Here is a 19,362-nt window from a genome sequence, read left to right on the forward strand (position 1 = left end):
CCCAGCCCCGTCCCAGCCCCTGCCTTAGCCGGCAGTCCCTCCCTCCCTCGGCTGCCTTCATTTCATACCAACTCTCATTCCTCGCATTCCTCACTTCCTCCTTTCAAACTCCAGGGGAAATAAAAACCCTCCCTTTTCCTCCCAAACTCCTGCCCGGCCGCCCCCCCCGCCCCGCCGCCGCCCGGGCTCGCCGTCCCGCCGGCCGCGCTCCTCAGGTGAGTGTGCGCTTTGTGCCTCCGCTCCCGCCGGCCCGGCTGCCCCCCCATCCCATCCCATTCCAACCCATCCCATCCCATCTCATTCCCTCCCCTCCCGGCCACCCGCCCGGCCCGGCATTGTTCGCCTCTCCCCGCCGCCGCGGGACCGGCAAGGGGAGCCCCGCGGGCCCACCCCGGAGCCGCTCCTCGCCAACTTTTTTCTTTGCGACTTGGCGGCGGCGGCGATGCTGAGCGGGAGGCTGACCCGCCCGCTGCCCCTGTCCCAGCCCCCGCTCCCACCCCTGCGGGCTCGGGGGTGGGGATCGGGCGGGAGCGAGGGGCAGGCGCGCACTAACAGCGCTCGGTGCTCTCTTGGCAGAAAGTCCTGGAGCTGAAGGAGGATTTGAAGCCGGTCCCCGCTGCCCCTGCGGAGCAGCAGCCTCGCCCAGGTCAGGACACGCTGTTCCGCGATGGCTTTGGCGCGGGGCGAAGGGGCGCGGGTGCCTGCGGGAGACGGGCTGGAAGGGAGGGTGGGAGCCGCTCGTGTGCGACAGGCGAGGCACAGGCGTACAAAGGAAGCGATGGGAACATCCTCAATGGAGCCTCCGGCGGCTTCCCCCGCCAGGAAGGGGCTGCCGGCGCTGCCACTTCGGGAACTCGCTCGCTGAAAACTGCAGCGCTAATGGGGAGGGGGAAAAAAAGAGAAAGAGGTTTCTGTACGGGTCGTAGGGATGCGCTTGGGGAGGGTGGAAAGAAGGAGCAGTACTTAATGTAGTAAATTTTAATGTAAATTATAGAATTTTTTTTTTGGGGGGGGGAAACAGAACAAAAAAATCATAAGGAAGCTTATCTGTGAGAAGGTACGTAAGTTGTTGTAGGGCATTTACCAAAAGATGAGAGAATGTTTTCCCAGTTCAGTTATTCTGAAGTTAGAGTTGAATTTTGGTGGCATGCCACAGGAAAGGATTAAAGAAACCCCAAACAAACCAAGCACACACACAAAAAAGCCAAACAAAAAGCTTTCCGGAATAATCTTTTATCTTATGCAGGTAATTCCGTTTAAACAATTTCCTGCATGGGATACTAAAGTGGGGCTTTTTTGCAGAAGACGAAAGAAGTGTAACTCCACATGTTTTATGGTCTTCTGTAAAGTATTTTATAGTGAACGATCACATATGTTAAAAAAAAACCCTAACGAAAACTCAGAACTAACCACAACTAATTACCAACTTTGTTTTTGTTTAACCTGGAGTTACACTCATGTTACTTTCTAACCTTAAAAGGGTTGAGTTCTGCGACTCCTCTGCAAATAAACAACACAAAATACTTTTCAAGTATAGGGGGCTGAGTAGGAGGAAAGGAGATTTAGGGATGGGATTTTTATCTTTTCCTGTTCCTGGGAACAGGTCGGCTTTCCCAGGACCTGACTGCGGTGTCTGTGTGCAGAGTGAGCAGAGCATTCGTTCACCTGTCTGTCCATCTGTCTGGGTCGATGTGAGAGGTTTTATTGTTCTCCCGCAGAAGGAAGTGGGCAGCAGGACAGGGCAGAGAGGGACGGGGAGGAGCGAGAGGAGCAGGACAAGGGGGAAAGCAGAGTGGGTACGTAGCAAGATCTGGGGCTGGGCTGATGCTGCTGTACAGTCACCAGTGCAATTAAAGCCTTTTGGTTTCAATAGCTTGTTCTCATGACAGAGAAGAGCCTGGGATAGTCCTGTAATGAATGCAGAGGGACTTCTTTATAAGGGCTGCCGGATGCTGAGGGACTCTGTGGTTTCCTCTGGAACTTGGGATGGCAGAGTGAAGGGCAGTCAGTCACCTTTTCAGGTTTTCCTAAATTCCAGTGGGAATGGCTCCCTCAAACTTGAGCATGCAGCAGTCTTACCAGTCTCTAAGCTGGGCTATCAGCTCATTGTTGGTGTCCTCTTGGAGGTGATCCTGGAAGCAAACAAATGTGCATGAGAGTGGTTACCAGGAATTTCTCCACTGTCTTGGATCCTGCCACTTCTTTTGGATTTTTAAATTAATGTTACCGATGGTTTTGAACTACTTTAGGCAATTATTGTGATAAGCATTTCAGTTGGTGTATCAAAAAACATCTGTGGGAGAACGGTATGAAAATAGTACTGCTAAGCTTTAAAGAGAAAAAGGGCTCCATGGGACCCTATTTTGTCTGTGGCTTACAAAAAAAAAAAAGTCACAGTTGCTGTTGGTTTTCTTACTCGGGTATTAGTTTCACAGAATTCAAGTAAGCAGAGTTCTGAGAGGGTTGCTGAAAAGTACTGTTTCCAGGAGATTCAGCTTTCATCTCTGTTTGCATGCTTATTCGCAGCTTTTCGTCCTTGGTATTATGTGTCCTTTAATGTATCTTTCAGCTCTTGGTTCCATCCCAGTGTAAGCCGAGGGCTGGGCCCACAAAGAGTTGAGGCTGGCACTGCTACGGACCCTCAGAGCCTCAGAGTGCCCATTTCCTTACTTGTCACATCTCTGTGCTTTGTCACTGGCAGGGACGCTGGCACTGCTGTTCACTGCCCCGGGGCTGGTCCACAGCAAAAGTAGCACTCGCTTTTAGCAAGTTGTTTTCAGCCACATCTGCTCGTTCTCCTGTCAAATTAATCATATGTGGTGTGATAAACATAAGTTAATCATGTGCTGCTGGTGTGTCTGGAGAAGGGGGAGCAATGACTAGGAGGTGAAGGGTGGGAGAAGAATGGGGACATTTTATTAACAACATTGCCATTTTTCCCCACCGTAAGTAGTTCCTTGGACCACGTGTACAGCAGCTCCTGTGAGCGCAAAACGATTTTCTGTTTTATTTGACCACAACTGTATCTTCAGAATGTGAAAATTTAGTATTACCTTTTATAAAAGTTCTATTATACTTTCCCTATAGCTCATGTTTGTCTTTTGTTCATTTGTTTGGTTTGGGGGTCGGTTTGGTTCTTCCCTCCCACTCCCCCATGCTATGTAGAAGTTTTCTTGGGCAAGGTTTTCATCAACCAGTGTACATCAGAAAAGTTTTCTTACTCTACTGCAGCAGTTTTTGCCTTGGTGTGTATTTCTCTGAAATGATTGCTTATTATTTCTCTCTGCATTTGCATCTTTTAAGTTCTTACAAACTACTAATGAGGGTATAGTAATAATATTTTTCAATTTTCTGGGTCTAATTATTGGCCGTTTTTTATACTCTTCACTTTCTTCAGTTTATCTGTGTTTCTTTGTCAGAATGAGATCCAATATTCCACGAGTTGGAGTGATTCATCTCTCTTGCCTGAAGTGATATCTGAGCCCAGGGAGATTAAAGTCACATTGGTCATTTTGCAGAAGCATTTGCTTTGCAGACAACTCTCTCATTTGTTCTGCATTCTCACTCTTGCCTGTCTTTAGCTCCTGCTTCTGGGAGGGCCTTTTCCTTGATGTTATCTCTGGGTTTTCTTTGCATTACTTTTTCCACATAGTCCTATTTGTCTCCCTTGCTTCTTTCCTTTTTTTTTTCTTTACACTAACAACCCTTTGAGTTGCTTCTACCCACTAGTGTTCATAAACTTCATTCTGTATCACCCGCAAGTTTCATTAACATTACTTTGAGTCAGTCTTACTTAGATCTTTAAGATGTCAACTGGATTGGCAAAAATGTCTGCAGCAACCCAGTAGATGCCCTCTGTATTTGTTGGTTCTGTTTGTGTCTCATATATCATTATGCATAGTTTTGAAACCATTAGTTAATTTTCTAATAATATGATCAGTGCTCTCCAAAGCCAATCTGAAGTAATTTTTTAGCTGTGATTTCCATAGAGAGTAACAAATACTATTTTAAATCTGAACTTACTTTGTTTTGCACTGTGTTCTCTTCATTCTCTACCTTCACAGCATTTCTGTCTTCCTATGAGGAGCAGTCACGTTTATTAGGATTTACAGTAACGGATGCTCCTCTCTCTCCAACTTCTGCCAACAGCCATGCTAAATAAATGCCCGGCGTGTTCCTTTGTAGAGCCTTGTAAAAAAGCCATGAGTTGGCATGCATGGAGCTCATTACAAGATCTGAGACTAGATTATGAGAAAGAGTTTTTTAGGGGTAGGAGGTGGTGTTTTGAGTTCTTGGGGTTTTTTGGGAATGGGGGGAGGGTTTGGTAGGTTTTTGGTTTTATTGTTCCTGCTGGTTGGGTCCTCCTTTTTCTGGAGATGATGCAGTCACTCCTCTTTGTTTTTAACACCATATGAATTAGACGTTTTCCTGCTAGGGAGGGGCAGGTTTTCCAGTTCCTGGTGCTACTGGCTGAGTCACTGGCTCTGTTTTTCTGTTCTCTTGTAGGTTTATAATTTACCTTGTTCTTACCTTAGTTAGAATGTGATTGCCAAAGGATAGGTGTTTTACACTCCTGTATTTCTGAGACTTGAGTGCCAGTGGCTTTCAGAGCCTGGGTGGAAGCCTTCGAAACATCTGCTTTGCTATTGCCAAAGAGAAAATAAATCAGCAGAGCCCTCAAAGTGCCTCCCTTCCAACGATATGGTAACCATTAATGACAGATGTCCAGGCAAAGTGTAATCTCTTGTAACCTGGACCGCTTGAACTAAGGAGGGAATGTCAAGAGAACATGGAGCAGGTGTATACTGAAATGGAAAGGGAGGATTTATTAATGTGTCCTAAGTTCATTTTACCTGATCATACATCTCTGTAGCTCATTGAAATAAAGCTCTTCTGTACCAGACTAGCAGGACTTTTGGCAGATCTTTTGCTTTGAAAATCTTGTCACCTTAGGGGGGGGGAAAAGGTATAAAAGAGAGGTTTGTGTAAGAAGGTTATATCCAAGCACACTCCCTGCTCTTTGAATTATCTTTATTTAAATAAAATTTTAAAATTTTATTTGCTTCTCTGCTCCCACTTGTTTGTGAAGGATCTCTGTGATCAGAAGAAAATAACTTCAGGCGGAACATATAAATCTCTTGCTTATAGCCGTCCAGTATGTGAACTGAAAAACAGAGTAGCAGCATCGTTTTCTACTGCTTTTGGTCACAGGTTTTATTTGTAAGAACATGCTTTAAAAACTGGAGCAGAGTCTGTGGTTGGCTGTGTCCCTTTAAGAATCTAGTTTTGCTTGGCTAGCTGCCCTTGTTCTCCTGTAGATTAATCCAGCAGAAGGTATATAACCTGTTGACCTTCCTGGTGAGAAGGGTCTGGAAGGGCAAAGAGATAAATCAGAAGGTTCATGCTTTCCTGCAATATCTGGAGACAAGTTTGTTTTTCAGTTTTTGACTGTTTTGTTTTGTTTTGTTTTTTTGACTGATTGACCCTGTTTGAGGGTTGGGGTTGTAATTACAGATTCTCATTATTTTCATTCGCTTTATGTGAAATCACTGTGTGTTCAGCAGGTTGGAGATGATGGCATGTTTATGCCACATTTAGAGAAAGGAAAGAGTTCTGAACTCAAAATTACACTGGTCTGAGTTGAGGGTGGCTTTAGAGTCTAGTGTATCAAACTGGTAGGAGCACTGGAATCTAGTAAAAATGTCTGGTGTGTGTTTGCTAGGAAATTTCACAGTGTTTCACAGAAAGGTTGACTTTCCTCAGTGTCAGCTTTAAGGGCTAAATGTGTAAACAGCGAATGTTGACCTGCTGCATGATGCAGATGGAGTGTGTACTCCAAAACTGAGCTGTGGTGGTGTCAATACCCCAGGAGAGCTGGGGTAGTAGCCATGGGTAGGGCTCACTCAGGTGTTTCATTGTGGCTGTTCTTAACTTAGACATTGCCTTATGATGAGCGTCAAACCCCTTTAAGCTCACGCCTGACTACTACTGAAATCAAAGCACATGTGTAATTGGTTGATTGAAGGAGGAAAAGTCAAAAGAGCGCTGAGCATTGGTCCCATTTTATGTAGCTGTTCTGCCTGTTAGTGATTTGCATTTGTGTTGAGCCTTTAGTAGAGGGCTTAGTCCTGACCAGACAGGTCATGCCCACAACACAGACCACCTGCAAGCACTGCAGGAGGGGAAATCTGACTGCATTCATGGGTCCTGTGATCACTGTCTGTCTATTCTCTTGTAAGCCCAGGTTCAGCTACCTCTTTCTTGCTTGGACTGACTAGTTTTGGAGCTAAACATTTTCACTGCATTGGATGATATCTGCAAACATCTGTCTCTTGTCTGAGCTCATGTTCAGTTCTGACATTAGTGTCATTGGAAGCTGGGTATGTCACAGTTGTGAGGCTTTGCTGGAACATCTGTCTTTGAGTCCTAGACAAGAGATTGAAAGATGTCATGAGCAGCATGCAGGATTAGGAAATAAGAATTTGCTTTTGATATCATAAAGTGGGCTTGAGTCTTGGCTTAGAGTTACTTGTCAGCAAACCCTTAAAAGATGCTCAGTTTCCAGAGTATCAAACATGAGCCCCTCTGAAGTTACTACTTGCAATTACAAATCACTTTTAAAGTTAACCTTTTCTTGCCTTGAAGTTCTTGTCTAGATTTTAACCTTATTCTGATTCTACTGGGTGATTCACTTACATCTTCATGCTCTATTTTTTTCCATAGGTAAAATGGGTTTTTTTTGAGCCCATTGGTGAGATTTTCAGGACAACTGGATTTTGGCAAGGGTTGGCAACTCAGCTGAGTAGGAGCAAGGGTTTTTTAGGCTGCTATTGAAGATTCCTATCCTTTAATAAGGATAAGTGAATAACTCCTTGGGGGAAATGCTCATCTTGATTTTTTTCTGTCTCTAGCTTGGTTTGGTAATCCTCAAGTAATTTTAGTCAGTCAATATCTTGTACTTGTCCGTACATAAAAGGACAGTTACAATTTTCCTGTGTTAGCTAACCAATGCTTCTGTGATAGAAAAGGGATGTGATTATTTGACTCCCCCCTGGTTCCTTCCTTTCTAACCAGCTCCAGGGAGAATGACTCCTGGTGACTGCTGCTGCTAGCACGAGGGTGACTAACCATTTTCACCCTGCCACAACCTTCATTCTGTTTGGGAAGCTGTGAAACACATGCCACATGTCTTGGAAAGTCAGGGAGAATGGGAGCTCTGGGAACAGTTCCCACATGGGAGATAACAGTGACTCCCCAGGAATTCCACTGTTCCTTTGAGAGCTGGGGCCAGCCCAGTGCGTGGCTCAATCCCAGCACAACCTGGCAGTGTCAATCTCTGCTGACCTTGCTGGCTCGTTTTTCTCTCCCAGCTGAGACATAAATCACCCAGTAGTCATTTTGTCAGTCCCAGGTTGGTGGCCTTGTGATGTGGCCTGTGCCTGGGAGCTGGGCATGAGCTGCCCATTGCTCAGGATCTGTCCACAAGCTGGCCACCCCTAGACTAGTGGGATCAGAACTGGCCTTTGGGGCTTTTTCCTCCCCTCCTTAGGGCAGCAAGGCTCTGTGCTCTGTTTCCTTTATCTCAAATGTAACTGATTGGATGGTGTGCAAGGCCACACACAGCCTTATCTCATCACATCCTGTTTGACTGCATTATCCAGGGCTGCACTGATAGAAGTTCTCCTCTCTCCTTGCTTTGATTTATATCACTCTGCTGGACACTACATCCTCTCTCTGTTTCAGCCAGAGCTAGCTACTGCAATCATTTAAGAGTTGTTTTGCTTTGCTCGGGAAGTCAGGTGCCTTTTGAACAGCAGCTGCTGCAGGGCAGTTTCGGTGTAGCAAACAAACCAAGCTTGATTTTGTGTTAGGCAGTGTGACAAGCATTCAGCTGGAGCCCAGCCTCCTGCTGGATATGATCTGAGGCTAGTAGTGCTTGTTCCTTTGTAAACCAGTCTCCTTCAGTGTTGAGACAGAGACAAAAATCTCACCATGCAGCCTGTGGATGTAATGAGTGTATTACCTTGCCCAATACAGAGAGGCACATCTCAGTTCTTTCCTCCTTGTCTGGCACTACTGCTAGTTAAGAGTTTTTACACCCTCTACAGCCAGTAACACTTACCTTAACTGGTTTTATTCATGGGATTATGCAGCATTACTCTGCTGTCCTGGGTGGATGGGGCTATTCACAGGGAATAGCCTGCATTACTCAGGATTGCAGGAGGCCCCAGGGCAAAAAGTGAGATGACAGCCGGGCTCAGTCCCTGGCTAAGCTGTTTGGAGTGTTTGAGGGAAGCCCTCTCAAGGGGTCCAGTGAGCTGCACCCACCCATCTCCCCTGTCTGCAGGCTGCTTTAATGATGGGAGTGCAGCTCCTAAGGAGCCTGATGAACTGGTTGCTGTCTGGTGCTGCAAAAGTGCTGGTACCTTCCTAGGTACAGTTCAGTGCCAGCTGGTCTTGCTTCAGTTGCATCTTTTTTTTTTCCGGAGAGACCCTATGAACATGTCCATGATTTTTCGTCCTCTTTTGCCTGTGAGCTTTAACAAATCTGATTTATTGTCGAATACCCGCTTTCCCACCTTTGCCCTTTCCAGTATGTTTTTCCTGCAGTCTTTGAGTTGCACCGTCTGGGAGCTACTCATCTACTGATTGCACTCATTTTTCTCTTTCAGAGGAACTAAACTATTCTTGTAGTGTCCCATAGAATTTCCCAGTCTTCTTCCTCTGGTAAGTTTGAATACTACCTTCCATCTTGTACCTTGAGCAATAGGTTTCTTAGTATTCCAGACTGTTGCTTCCCTAAAGCCAAATCTCCTTATTTCACTGCGTTGTGTAAGTTCATTTGCTAGGTGTTCTTGATGGGAGTAAGTGGCTGGTTGCTCCTATTTCCAGGTTTTCTTATTGTTTAATATATATATAAAATAAACTCTATAGCTTGAGCAGCAGGATATCATCTGTAATGGCTGAACTAATTTGTTTTATGAGATACGAAAATTTTGGGGTTCGAATCCTCTGCAGTAGCCGTACTTGGCTCATGTTACCAAGGTGGTGAATACCGGAATTGTTTGGGTTTGTTTGCATTTCAATGACACCAAAAGAGTACCTGTGAGGTGAAGAAATCCCTGCCACCACAGCCTGCAGTTCCAGTGAAAGAGGCCGAGGGTGCAGGGATGTTCTTGGTAAGGCACAGCGACTTTGTCAGGGCGCAGCCAGCTCCAGAGCAGGAGTGGATCCGCCTGGCAGACTCGGCACGGCTGTGCTGGCAAGTGCCCCTGCCTGGGAGGGGTGAGTGAATGGGCACCTCTCTGCCCGGGATTGTGCTCGCTTCCAGCAGGGAAAGGGGGTGGCCATGGGGTGGGGGGAGTCTCTTGGACAGAGCAGCTCTAAGAAAACTGAACAGCTGGAGGCAGCTGGCTGCAATTTTTCGGATCCTCAGGAAAGTATGATTTTGTGTTGAGCAGCTGCCATGAACACTTAAGAGGGAGCTGTTACCAACAGTAATGACTGAGGGATTAATATTAGAAAGCAGATGTGTCAGACTATGAAATCTGTTTAAAGATGTGTTCCCTCTCAATGAGACCTTGCTGAAGAGCTCTTGGCAGCTGTCTAGCCCCGCAGGATCTCTGAATCTCAATGAGATACCCAGTGTGAAAGGAAAGAGAGTGTTGAAATTATCAGAATTGGAACACTTAAACCAAAGCTGCTGGAGCTGAAAGATTGTTGTGTTTTCTCCATGGTTTTGCTTTGTGAACTACTCATGAAGAAGTGACCGTGGCAGAAAGAAAAACAGGGCGCAGGAGTGAGTAAGAAAGAGTATTTGGACAGAGGGAAAGATTAGGAAGGAAGATAGAGATACGGTGGTGAGGAGGTGGATGTGCTCTGAGGAGCCTTGTGTCTTTGAACCTGGGAGAGAACTCATGACTGGACCCTACAAAGACAGACAGTTAATCATCTCTCAGTAAAATAAGAGTGAGATCAGAATGAAGAAAACTGTAAGGTACAAAAAGAGAAGTACAAAAGCCAAGGAGTGGGGCATAAGTTGAGGCTGAGGGAATCTCAAGTCCTGTGACCTCTGGCAAAACTTGCTATTATGAATATGGGACAACATCCTCTGACTACTCTGTTCCTAAGAACTGTGCCTGGTGAGGGAATTCAGATGGGAAAGGAATTGTCTGAGTGTGCCTGGGATGTGTGTTTAGTGCTTTCAGAATCAAATTTCCTCCACATCAAAAGAAAGCTTTGTGATTACAAACTTCCACAGGCAGAACTTAAAAAAAATTATCAAGTACTAAAATGTTTAATAATATTAGAACATTCAGTAATACAAATCATATTAAAATTACCAGGCTGTATACATGTTGTTACTATTGAATGGAAGCTAAGCAAATGGAAAGTAGATGCTAACTGAAACATTTGTATTTTGCTAAAGAAGTTACTAATGAATGTTATTGAAACTTTTCTTATAAGACTGTTCAACATTCTTGTGCTTCTGAAAAATCCCGTTTTTCACCTGATTGCTCATTCAATGGGAAGCGATTCCATTGCCAGTTTTCCAATTTGCCACCTGAATAAAGTGATTTACCACGGGGTTTAGCCCCCAGCTTCTTTTTAGTTTGCTTTGCTCAGTTTAATGAGTGGTCATCTTGGTCACCACTGATATCAGATCGACAATGCAGGAAACAGAAGGCTTGAAAGTGTTCAGCCAAAGCAGAGACCAACAGATCAGATAGCACTCGACCAGGACTCCCTGAATTTCTGTTTATTGCTTCTGGCACAGAGTATTGCCTGGGACTGCACATGGTCTTTACTAGTTAAGCAACATTGTTTAAGAAAATTTTGCATCTTAGTGATCTAGAGGCATAGTTATAAGGATTTCCATGGCTATTTCAGTCTATGTAATTTCTTCAGGAGTTATCAGATAGAAGTAAATTTTTTTCTGGTGTGCTCTGTAATCTGAGTAATCACAGAGGTTTTAGCTGGAGATGGCCAAACAGCCTTGATTTTATTGTCTGTATGGTTCCCCACTTTTCATCATCCATCAGAAATAGCTTTTGTTCCAAGAAGGGAAAACAGAATCAGAACCCAAGGTGTAGAAAAGTTGGGATTGACCACAGTAGCACATTTTGGTTCTTGCTGTAGCTTGAGATAAAATGAACATTGCTGGGCAAGGCATGAAAAGTAAAAAACATTAAAAAATATGTGTCTAGTCACTTCAAGATTTATTTTTCAATAATTCAAAATTTCTTTTGTCACTGCTATTATGTTCCACATCTCCCTTGATTTACACCAACTTGAGAGAAAGTTCATATATTTGGTCTCTTGCACTGTGGACTTCTCTTACTGTACAAATGACATCTGCTCAAATTGATGCAACTTTTCTTTAAGGTTTGGAGAACAGAGTCTGGAGAGTTGATACTGCACTGAACAGGACATGTTTTCTCCTCCAGTTATTCTGGAGCTTGGGTTAGAATGGACCCAGATTTTCCTGTGTCACCAAAAGTACTTGGTGCAGATTTTACAAGCCTTGTAAAATATGAAGTGATCAGACAGCAGCTCCCAGGGTGTGAATGTGGTGGGGAAAGGAGAGTTATACTTCAGATATATTTATTACGTTTCAACTTAAGAGTGTGCCATGATGAAATCATCTGCTAGGTATTCCCTTGTGTCAGCATGGACACTAAGGAGATGAAAATAACTGTATTCAAAGTAGATGCTTTTTATGGTCATGGTGGTCCTTCAATTCCCTAGGGAGATGACTTTGCCTGTGTGCATTGCTAGGGGATTTGGCTTGACAGCAGAGCTGTAGCTTCCAGTGGCTGTGGCTTTGGGAGTCCCGTAGTTCAGCAGTTGGAGATGTTTTCACTTGGTGTGAAGCCTGCTGGCTCGTGTGAGATTTGCAGCTCCCAGTGCAGGTGGTATGACGAATACACTTGCTGTCACACCTTGCGTTTTGTTCTGAACCCTCAATTTTTCAGCCTGTCATCACATGTTAAAACCAGCCCGGGCCTTGTGTTTGTGGCTATTTTAATGTGTGTTAACTGTGGAGGGTCTGCAGAGCCTCCAGGGCCTAGGGGTGCTTGGGGGAAATACGAAAGGAAGATTTGGAATAGGTAACTTCTTTTTCCCTGTCAGTGTCTCCCTGTGGAAAATGTACTCCTCTACACTGATTCCCCAGCAGGACAATCTCTTAAATACCCATGTAATTTTTTATTAGCATCTGTCAGTGAAAGGGGGAATGTTTGGTGAAGGAAGCAACTGTTGTCCTTCATTTCAGGGTCTCTTAAAGTCACATTGCCGGCCCTGGTGCCATTCACAGTGTGCGTGGGATGCCTGTCACAGTGGTAAAAAGCCAAATGCGAGCTCCCCTTTCTGCCCCTCTCACCTCCCATTTTATTATTTCTTTCCATGTTCATTAAAGCTCTGAAACTGTATACCATGGATCAAGAGGGTTGAAATAATCTCATGTAGGTGCTGAAATGGATGGATGGGCAGTGCTAGGCCATTCCAGTGATTTGTGTGTTTCAAACACTCTCACAGGAAATAAGTCATATGCTGGGTTTTCTAAATGTCTTTGTGAACCATTTGTTAAAATGCTGCACAGTACACTGTGTCTAGTTATTTGTCTAATTTATATTGTCTATATTGAAATTAGTCAAAGGCCCAGTATTGTCTTACTTGTTTCCTTAGCTTTTGGTGGGTTTTGGAGATGTATAATATGTTGTAATATCTACTGCTGTCTAAAAGTCTTTAGGGATCAGTAAAACCTTCTGAGAGCAAGTGTTGTTAAATCTTTACAGTTTCAAGTTTTGAAATGTTAAAGCTCTTAAAAACTTTTAGCTTTTTTTAAAAAAATATCTGGTCATTATGGTCTTGGAGAAGATTTAAAAAACCCAAAATCCAAAGTGATAAGAAACTGAAAAAAGTTTGTCAGAAAAGTGTCTGGTGCTATGAGCCCTGAATTTTTGAAGTTGGGAGGTTGAATGAATGGACTGCTTTCCCCCTACATCAACTAGGGCATGGCATAACTGCATGTATTTTTTTTTTTTTATAACTAGTTTTTGACAAATACCACACCCAAATTTCTCCACTCTGCCCCTTTACATTTTCACTGTAATATTTCTGTGCTAGAGTTGTCATGTCAGACTTCTCTCCTTACTCATGTTCAGTGCAGGTTTGATGATTCTGTTGCTCTTGGAAAAAAGTCCTTATTCTGATTTTCTTGCTACCCAGCTCAATGTGGTGATTGAGAGGGAAGTTTTGAACTCTGTCTGGATTCTCAAATGCTGGCTTGTGAACATTCTCTGTAGCCCAGATAACAAAGCTATTAAAATGATAAACAAACGGCTTTGGGATTAAGGCAGAAGAATGATCTGTGTCTTTAGAAGACATTTATCTCCAGCCTGGTTGACTGGAAGTGTCTGTGTGGTCTGAAGTCAATTTCTCAGTGAGTGTTTCAGCAGCTCCACTCAAAGGTTTCAGCCTCTTCTGTAGGCATTTGTAAGTAGACTATAATTTATTGTAGTTTTCAAGAGCTAACAGCTATCTGCTAAGGTTCAGTGAGAAACCAATTTCTGCTCCTGCCCAGTGGCAAATCTAGTAGCCTGGGACTAGTAAAAGTGATGAAGGGGCAGAGGAAACTGAAGGGATTTGCCCAAAGTCATTCTGAAGATGAGCAGTAACAACAGGCTGAGCACCTTGGTTCTTGACCTGCAACCTGGTGCTGTTATCCCTGCACTTCTGGTGGTGCCTTCTGCTCCTGCCAGGATATGGTGCTGGGATTTGGAAGACTGCATTAAACTGTCTGGCTCCAGGACTGGCTTTTTTAAAAGCACAGCTGATCCTTGAGAAGAAATGCCAGTGTTAGAAGTGACACCAACTACTAACTCTGATCCAGTGAAACAGGATCTAAGAAAATTTCAACCCCAGTGCTCAGTGATGAGTGTATAATTCATCACTGCTTTGTTTTGTATAATCTTTCACACAGACTGAATCCCTCTATATGTGCTTCAGAAAGTTAAATAACAGTTACACAGATAATGACAGTGCAGGGAGAAAGAAATAAGGCAGATAAAGACACGAGAAGGCTCTCCTCTGAGGAGAGCTGGGAAGTGACAGAGAGACAGAAGTGACTTTGGAAGAGCCAAAGAGAGATTGGAGCAGGCTGCTTATCAGAAGGATTTGTAGAAAATGTTTTCATTTCAACCTAAAAAAAACCCAACATGTGGTTGAGTTATTGTTTAACTTGAAGTAAAACCCCTCCTGAGATTTTTTTAATTTTTTTTTTTTTTTTTTTTTTTTTTTTTTTTTTTTTTTTTTTTGCTTTAGTATCTCCTTTTTCCTAGCAAGGAGGGTTTCTAACTGCCCAGTGGGATGTGCTTGCCATTGCAGGTTCTGAGTCTGCTCCTCCGCGTGGCACCTTGGAGTTTCTAGCTGGCACCATTACCTCCAACGAGTGGAGTTCTCCCACCTCCCCTGAGGGGAGCAACGACTCGGGGGGCAGCGAGGCCTTGGACAAACCCATCGACAATGACGCCGAGGGCGTGTGGAGTCCGGACATCGAGCAGAGCTTCCAGGAAGCGCTAGCCATCTACCCGCCATGCGGCCGGCGCAAGATTATCTTGTCAGACGAAGGCAAGATGTATGGTAAGGAGAGAGAGAGGCCACAGCACAATGCTCCAGGCAGCCTGCCCTGTGCCCCAAATGATGCTCTGAGTGAATTCCCTTCTCTCAGGTGTTCCCAGGCTGGTGCTGTTGGTTGCCTCAAGTTTTAGGAATTTAGGAAAACGGTTGTGAAGATTTTGACATTCACAAAGCAGAAAGAGTGGCACGTATCTTTTTCAGGGGGCTATCCATAAGGTTTATCTTAGGGCTGAGCATGCTACTGAACTAATCTTTGTATATAAACATATATAATCTAATGGCTTCATGGTGTGACAAAGCCTGTCTTTTATGGTATCTCTCGCTGCTGTCTTCACTGCTCTTGTGGGAGGTAAGAGCAGGTAATGATCTGCATGTCTGGTGCTACAGGACAGAAGTTCAGCCCTGAACCCCTGAATGGCTCTGCTGCTGTGCAAACACCTACACTTCGTTAACTAGCTACACTTTTCAGATCTTAAGGGTAGAAAGTTATGGGTACTCCTTTTCATTGTAGTTGGCCTTCTCATAGCCCTGGCACAAGTATATTTCACTTGTGGGTTCTTCTCCTCTAGCTAACTAGATACCCAGCCCTGAATACAGAGAGGCTTCGGCTTGCAGTTGCAACAGGAGTCAGCTTTATATATGGCAGACATGCTTTTGAATTTGGTTTTTTGGCCTCTTCCACAGTTAAAATTTCTTATGTTTTTGTTACCAGAAGGCTGTTCTGGCCTGGATTCTCTAGCTGAGTATTGCAAGAAGCCACCTGGTACTTCTGGGACTAAAATGCAAAGCAAAGGCTGAATATCCAGTATTTGGGTTTAAGTCCCAAGGTGGACCATTTCTCAAAACACTAGCAAGGATCTTATGGAAAACAGCCCTCTTTCTACCCAGTCAGTGCTTGATTTTTTTTGTCTCCCATACATTGGAATCTGCAAGTCTTCACAGGCCCCATCATGGGATGCTCAGTGCATGCCCTGGAGCTTCCTACGGAGCACTTCACAAGTCATCCTGCAGGTTTTTTTGTCCACCCATCAGGCCATTGTTCCCTGGGCAAGGGAATGGATTGCTCTGACTGTGGGAGCGTGGGTGGGGTCTTGTTTACATGGCCTTATCTACAATGGATGGTTTTACTGGGTACGCACATCATTGTACCTGGGAAGAGCAATATAGGTTGGGTAAGGCCGATCACCCTGAGGCTAATCTAGGGCCAGTATTCTTAGGTAGACATCAATTCCTGCTCTGTGCTGGCACAGATGTTTTTGTGGTTGTACTATGGAACCAACCAGGGAACTGATCCAGCTTAAAACTAACAGGGTCAGAAAGGGGAAAAGAAGTGAATTTTAATTTGGATACTGCCCAGCTGCTCGTGCTGGTATTTAGATAAAGGATGGTGAGATTGGGAATGAGCAGGCAGGACTGAGGTTGAAGTAAGACTGCTTCTTTAGGGACCGATGCTTGCTTAAAATGATACTCAGACTAAATTATTACTTGAGAATCCACCCCATGATTATTAAGCATAAACTAGTGACATGCTCATTGTTGCTCTATGTCTGCACTGCTTTTCATGATGGGTGACTTTTAAAATTACTAGTGAAAAATTACAGTTGTGTTTTAAGACTGTATTAATTTACTGAACATTTTGCACCATCCCTGAAGTATTTCAGCTTTGGAGTGAATATGTCAGAACAGAGAGTGAAAGACAAGAAAAGAAATGAGAGCAAAAGTGAAGTACAAAGGCTACGGAAATCAATGAGACTTAGCTGGGCCTGGCTTAGTTAAGTGCTGTTAAGTGGAACACACCTAGCTGACTGGACTGGTGAACTGCAGAAGGTAAATAACCCTCTTGCAGGGTGAAAAGTTTAGGGTAGGCTCAGGGAGAAGACATGAGCTTTTCTGCAAGCCCTCCCCCACTACTCCAAATGGGACAGTGTCCCTGCTTGCCTCCAGTGCACCTGTTCCTAGTGTGGATGGTTGGTTCAGTGTGCTCCTGACAGAACCCAGGCACTGATTTATGCTCTCCTTTGCCTACTTGTCTCCAGGATCCAGGCCAAGGAAGCAGGACCCTGTCTGGGATCTATAGAAAGATACGACCGGGCAGGGAGAATAAATATAGTCCCTGAGTTCATCTTCAGTACTCACAAGCCAGCTTGTGGAACAGGGCAGGCTCAATGTGGAGCTGGCCCTGCTTCTGAAGGGGTGGTTATTTATCCACCCTGTGACCGACTTGCACAGAGCTCTCTGAACCAAGGGGTGGGGTGTTACAGAGAGCTGTATATGCCCTTTTCCCCTGACAAAACTGGGACCATTTTGCTGTTTCTCACTGATGAGTGGCTCCACATGGTACTATGGTTAGGGGCAAGATGTTCCAGGTCTTAGAATCTATATGCAATTATATGCTTCTCATCGTTTGTGAGGCAACCTGTTGTCAGTTCAAAAGTTGTCAGCTTTTAGCTGAAGTGTACAGAGGCAATATGAAGAATTTTTACTGTTTTGCTTTAATGCATTTAAAATGGTACAGAAAGGCATGTTTCAGCCTCTACACAGGCCTCATGCTCATGTTTCCATGTCTCTTCAAAGTTGGCTTTACAGCTCTTGAGACAACCCTCTGCAGATTGCTGAGTGAACACAATTCCATCTTCACACCAAAGTCAGCCAAGCTCTTCTCTGTACACTGATAATCTGTGTCTCGATTCCTTTGCTGCCTTTCCTTTCATTATCTTTCCATACTAGACGTGTTCCATTTCTGCATGGAGGCAGCATCCTGACTGAGTAAGCTCATGCCACAGCCTGCTCTGGGTGCAAGCCCTCACCGGCCTTTCCAGCAGGCTTTGCTGACCACCTGCTTAAGCCACAAGCAGCTGTCTCGTGTGATATGGAATGCTGTCCTCTCTCCTAATCATTGTGTTGACATTAGAAGCATTGAGTCTGGGGCACTTTCTCCTCTGGTGCCTTCTGGTACCACTAAGGTCTTGCAGAATAATTTTGAGTTGCCCGTTAGAACACAGTGGGGGTACAGTATTACAAATCTGTTATATATGTTTTCCAACGATTTTTTTTTTCTGTGGAAGCAATCATATCTGTAGCATTTGTACTAAACAAACTTTCACAGAATTAGGTGTTGGGTATCTCATGGCATCTTCAGTATTGATGTAGAGAAAGGAAAGGGAAAAAGCTTAGTACCTTTGTGAGATTTGCATGGAGATGCTAAATAGACCAGGTCTCCCAACGTTACTGAGAACAAAGAAATAACTTGCAAAATTATACTTTTCTTTGACGTTACAAGAGAGACAATAAGCTCTTGGAAGAAACAGATTATTATCTTAGCTGTCCAGTGTTCCCTTCCGCTGCAGGAACACCTGTCTTGGAGCACCTTTTTGCAAGAAGGGCTACAATTGGTGGCAGTCTGGTAGATGGCTGTTCTGAGGGAGTCAGTAGTTCAGCAGCTGCTTTTCAAACAGCTCAGCCATTTCTGCCCTGAGCAGGGAGGGGCGGACAGCTGGGGGCAGTCATCCATCTCACAGGCTGGTGCCATCTGTTTGTGAATTGCTGATAGGAAATACTTAAAGATGTCCAAAGCTTAGAGGCTGAATGATAGAAGAAGGACAGTCAACCATGTTACTAGTTAAAACTTGGAGCAGGCAGTGGACCACAAAGTCTTGCTTTTACAACATGACTTAAAATGGGATGAAAGGTCAGTCTGATGGAAAAAGCTACCAGGTCACAGGTGGTCTCTCTCACCCCTATTCCGAAATGACTAGGTAAATTTGCAGGATAATGCCTTTATCTCAAAGGGCTAAGTTATCATTTCATGTTTTCTCCAACCTCAGAGAGTTACTAAAAATAGCAAATAAAAAAGCAAACACATAAATCCAAAGGAGCAAAAAACATATACTGCCTGTCCCAGTTCATAAACACTTCTTCTTGAGGGGAGCGAGGAGCATGGTTGTTATTTTAAATATGGAAACCTTCAAGGTGACAGTCTTCAAATGCTTTCCTCTGTATTGTAATTTAGCATCTTACCTGATGATGTTTCAACCAAAGCTATTGAAACATGCTGAGAACGTTCTCAGTTGACACTGAAGTGAATGTTCCAGGTAATTGCAAAATTTGTATTTCAGCTGTGATATCCCTCCGAGAGATACTTCTGAAGTTCCTGTCCCTTCCATTATTATGACCTGGTGAACTCTAGAAGAGCCCTTTACCCCGTGATTTTGGGAAAAAAAAGGAATCTTGTATTTTAAACGGTAGAAGACAGACAAAACTTGGATTTGTGGACAATAGGTCAGGATGCAGACTTTGCCCTCCCCTCTGGTGGTAGGTGTAATGGTTCTGGAGTTGCTTAATAACGAGGTTTTGTTTCACTCAGTCATCTTTCAACTTTGTTTTTGTGTGGTTCTTTGTTGTGACTAGGCAAAGCCAGACTTCTGGAGACATTACCAGTGGGTTAAACTTCTGCTGGAGTTTGTCATGTTTTTCCTTCCATCTCCTTTCTAAGCCAAGTTTATGGTTCTTTGCGTTAAGCTGTATGTCAATTTAACTGGTGTTTTCTCTATGCAAGCATTAAAATAAATATTTTTGCATGAATTCCAAGTATTTCATGCATATTGAGAAATTTGCCACTTTTGAAATAACAACCCACCAGGAATCTTCTTGCAGTTAACAGTACTGGTTGTGGCATCTTTCCTTAATATGCTTAGTACTGAACAGAAATATAGTAGCAATCTT

At 44.1% G+C, this 19,362-nt stretch overlaps 1 protein-coding gene across 2 annotated transcripts in view; it reads left to right on the plus strand.

Moving 5' to 3' along the window:
* The first annotated feature begins 528 nt into the window (after window positions 1-528).
* Window positions 529-19,362, plus strand: part of TEAD4 (TEA domain transcription factor 4) — a 50,887-nt gene continuing 32,053 nt past the window's right edge. Inside the window, exons 1-3 of one of the 2 annotated variants that reach the window (XM_015642577.3) lie at window positions 531-646; window positions 8,673-8,727; window positions 14,389-14,643. In XM_015642577.3, coding sequence (XP_015498063.1) covers window positions 14,637-14,643 — 7 coding nt within the window. In that variant the 5' untranslated portion in view covers window positions 531-646; window positions 8,673-8,727; window positions 14,389-14,636. Of the gene's footprint in view, window positions 647-8,672; window positions 8,728-14,388; window positions 14,644-19,362 lie in introns of both variants that reach the window. The other variant, XM_015642586.2, reaches the window with a different exon arrangement.

The sequence above is a fragment of the Parus major genome, chromosome 1 (assembly GCF_001522545.3).
Source record: "Parus major isolate Abel chromosome 1, Parus_major1.1, whole genome shotgun sequence".
NCBI lineage: Eukaryota > Metazoa > Chordata > Aves > Passeriformes > Paridae > Parus > Parus major.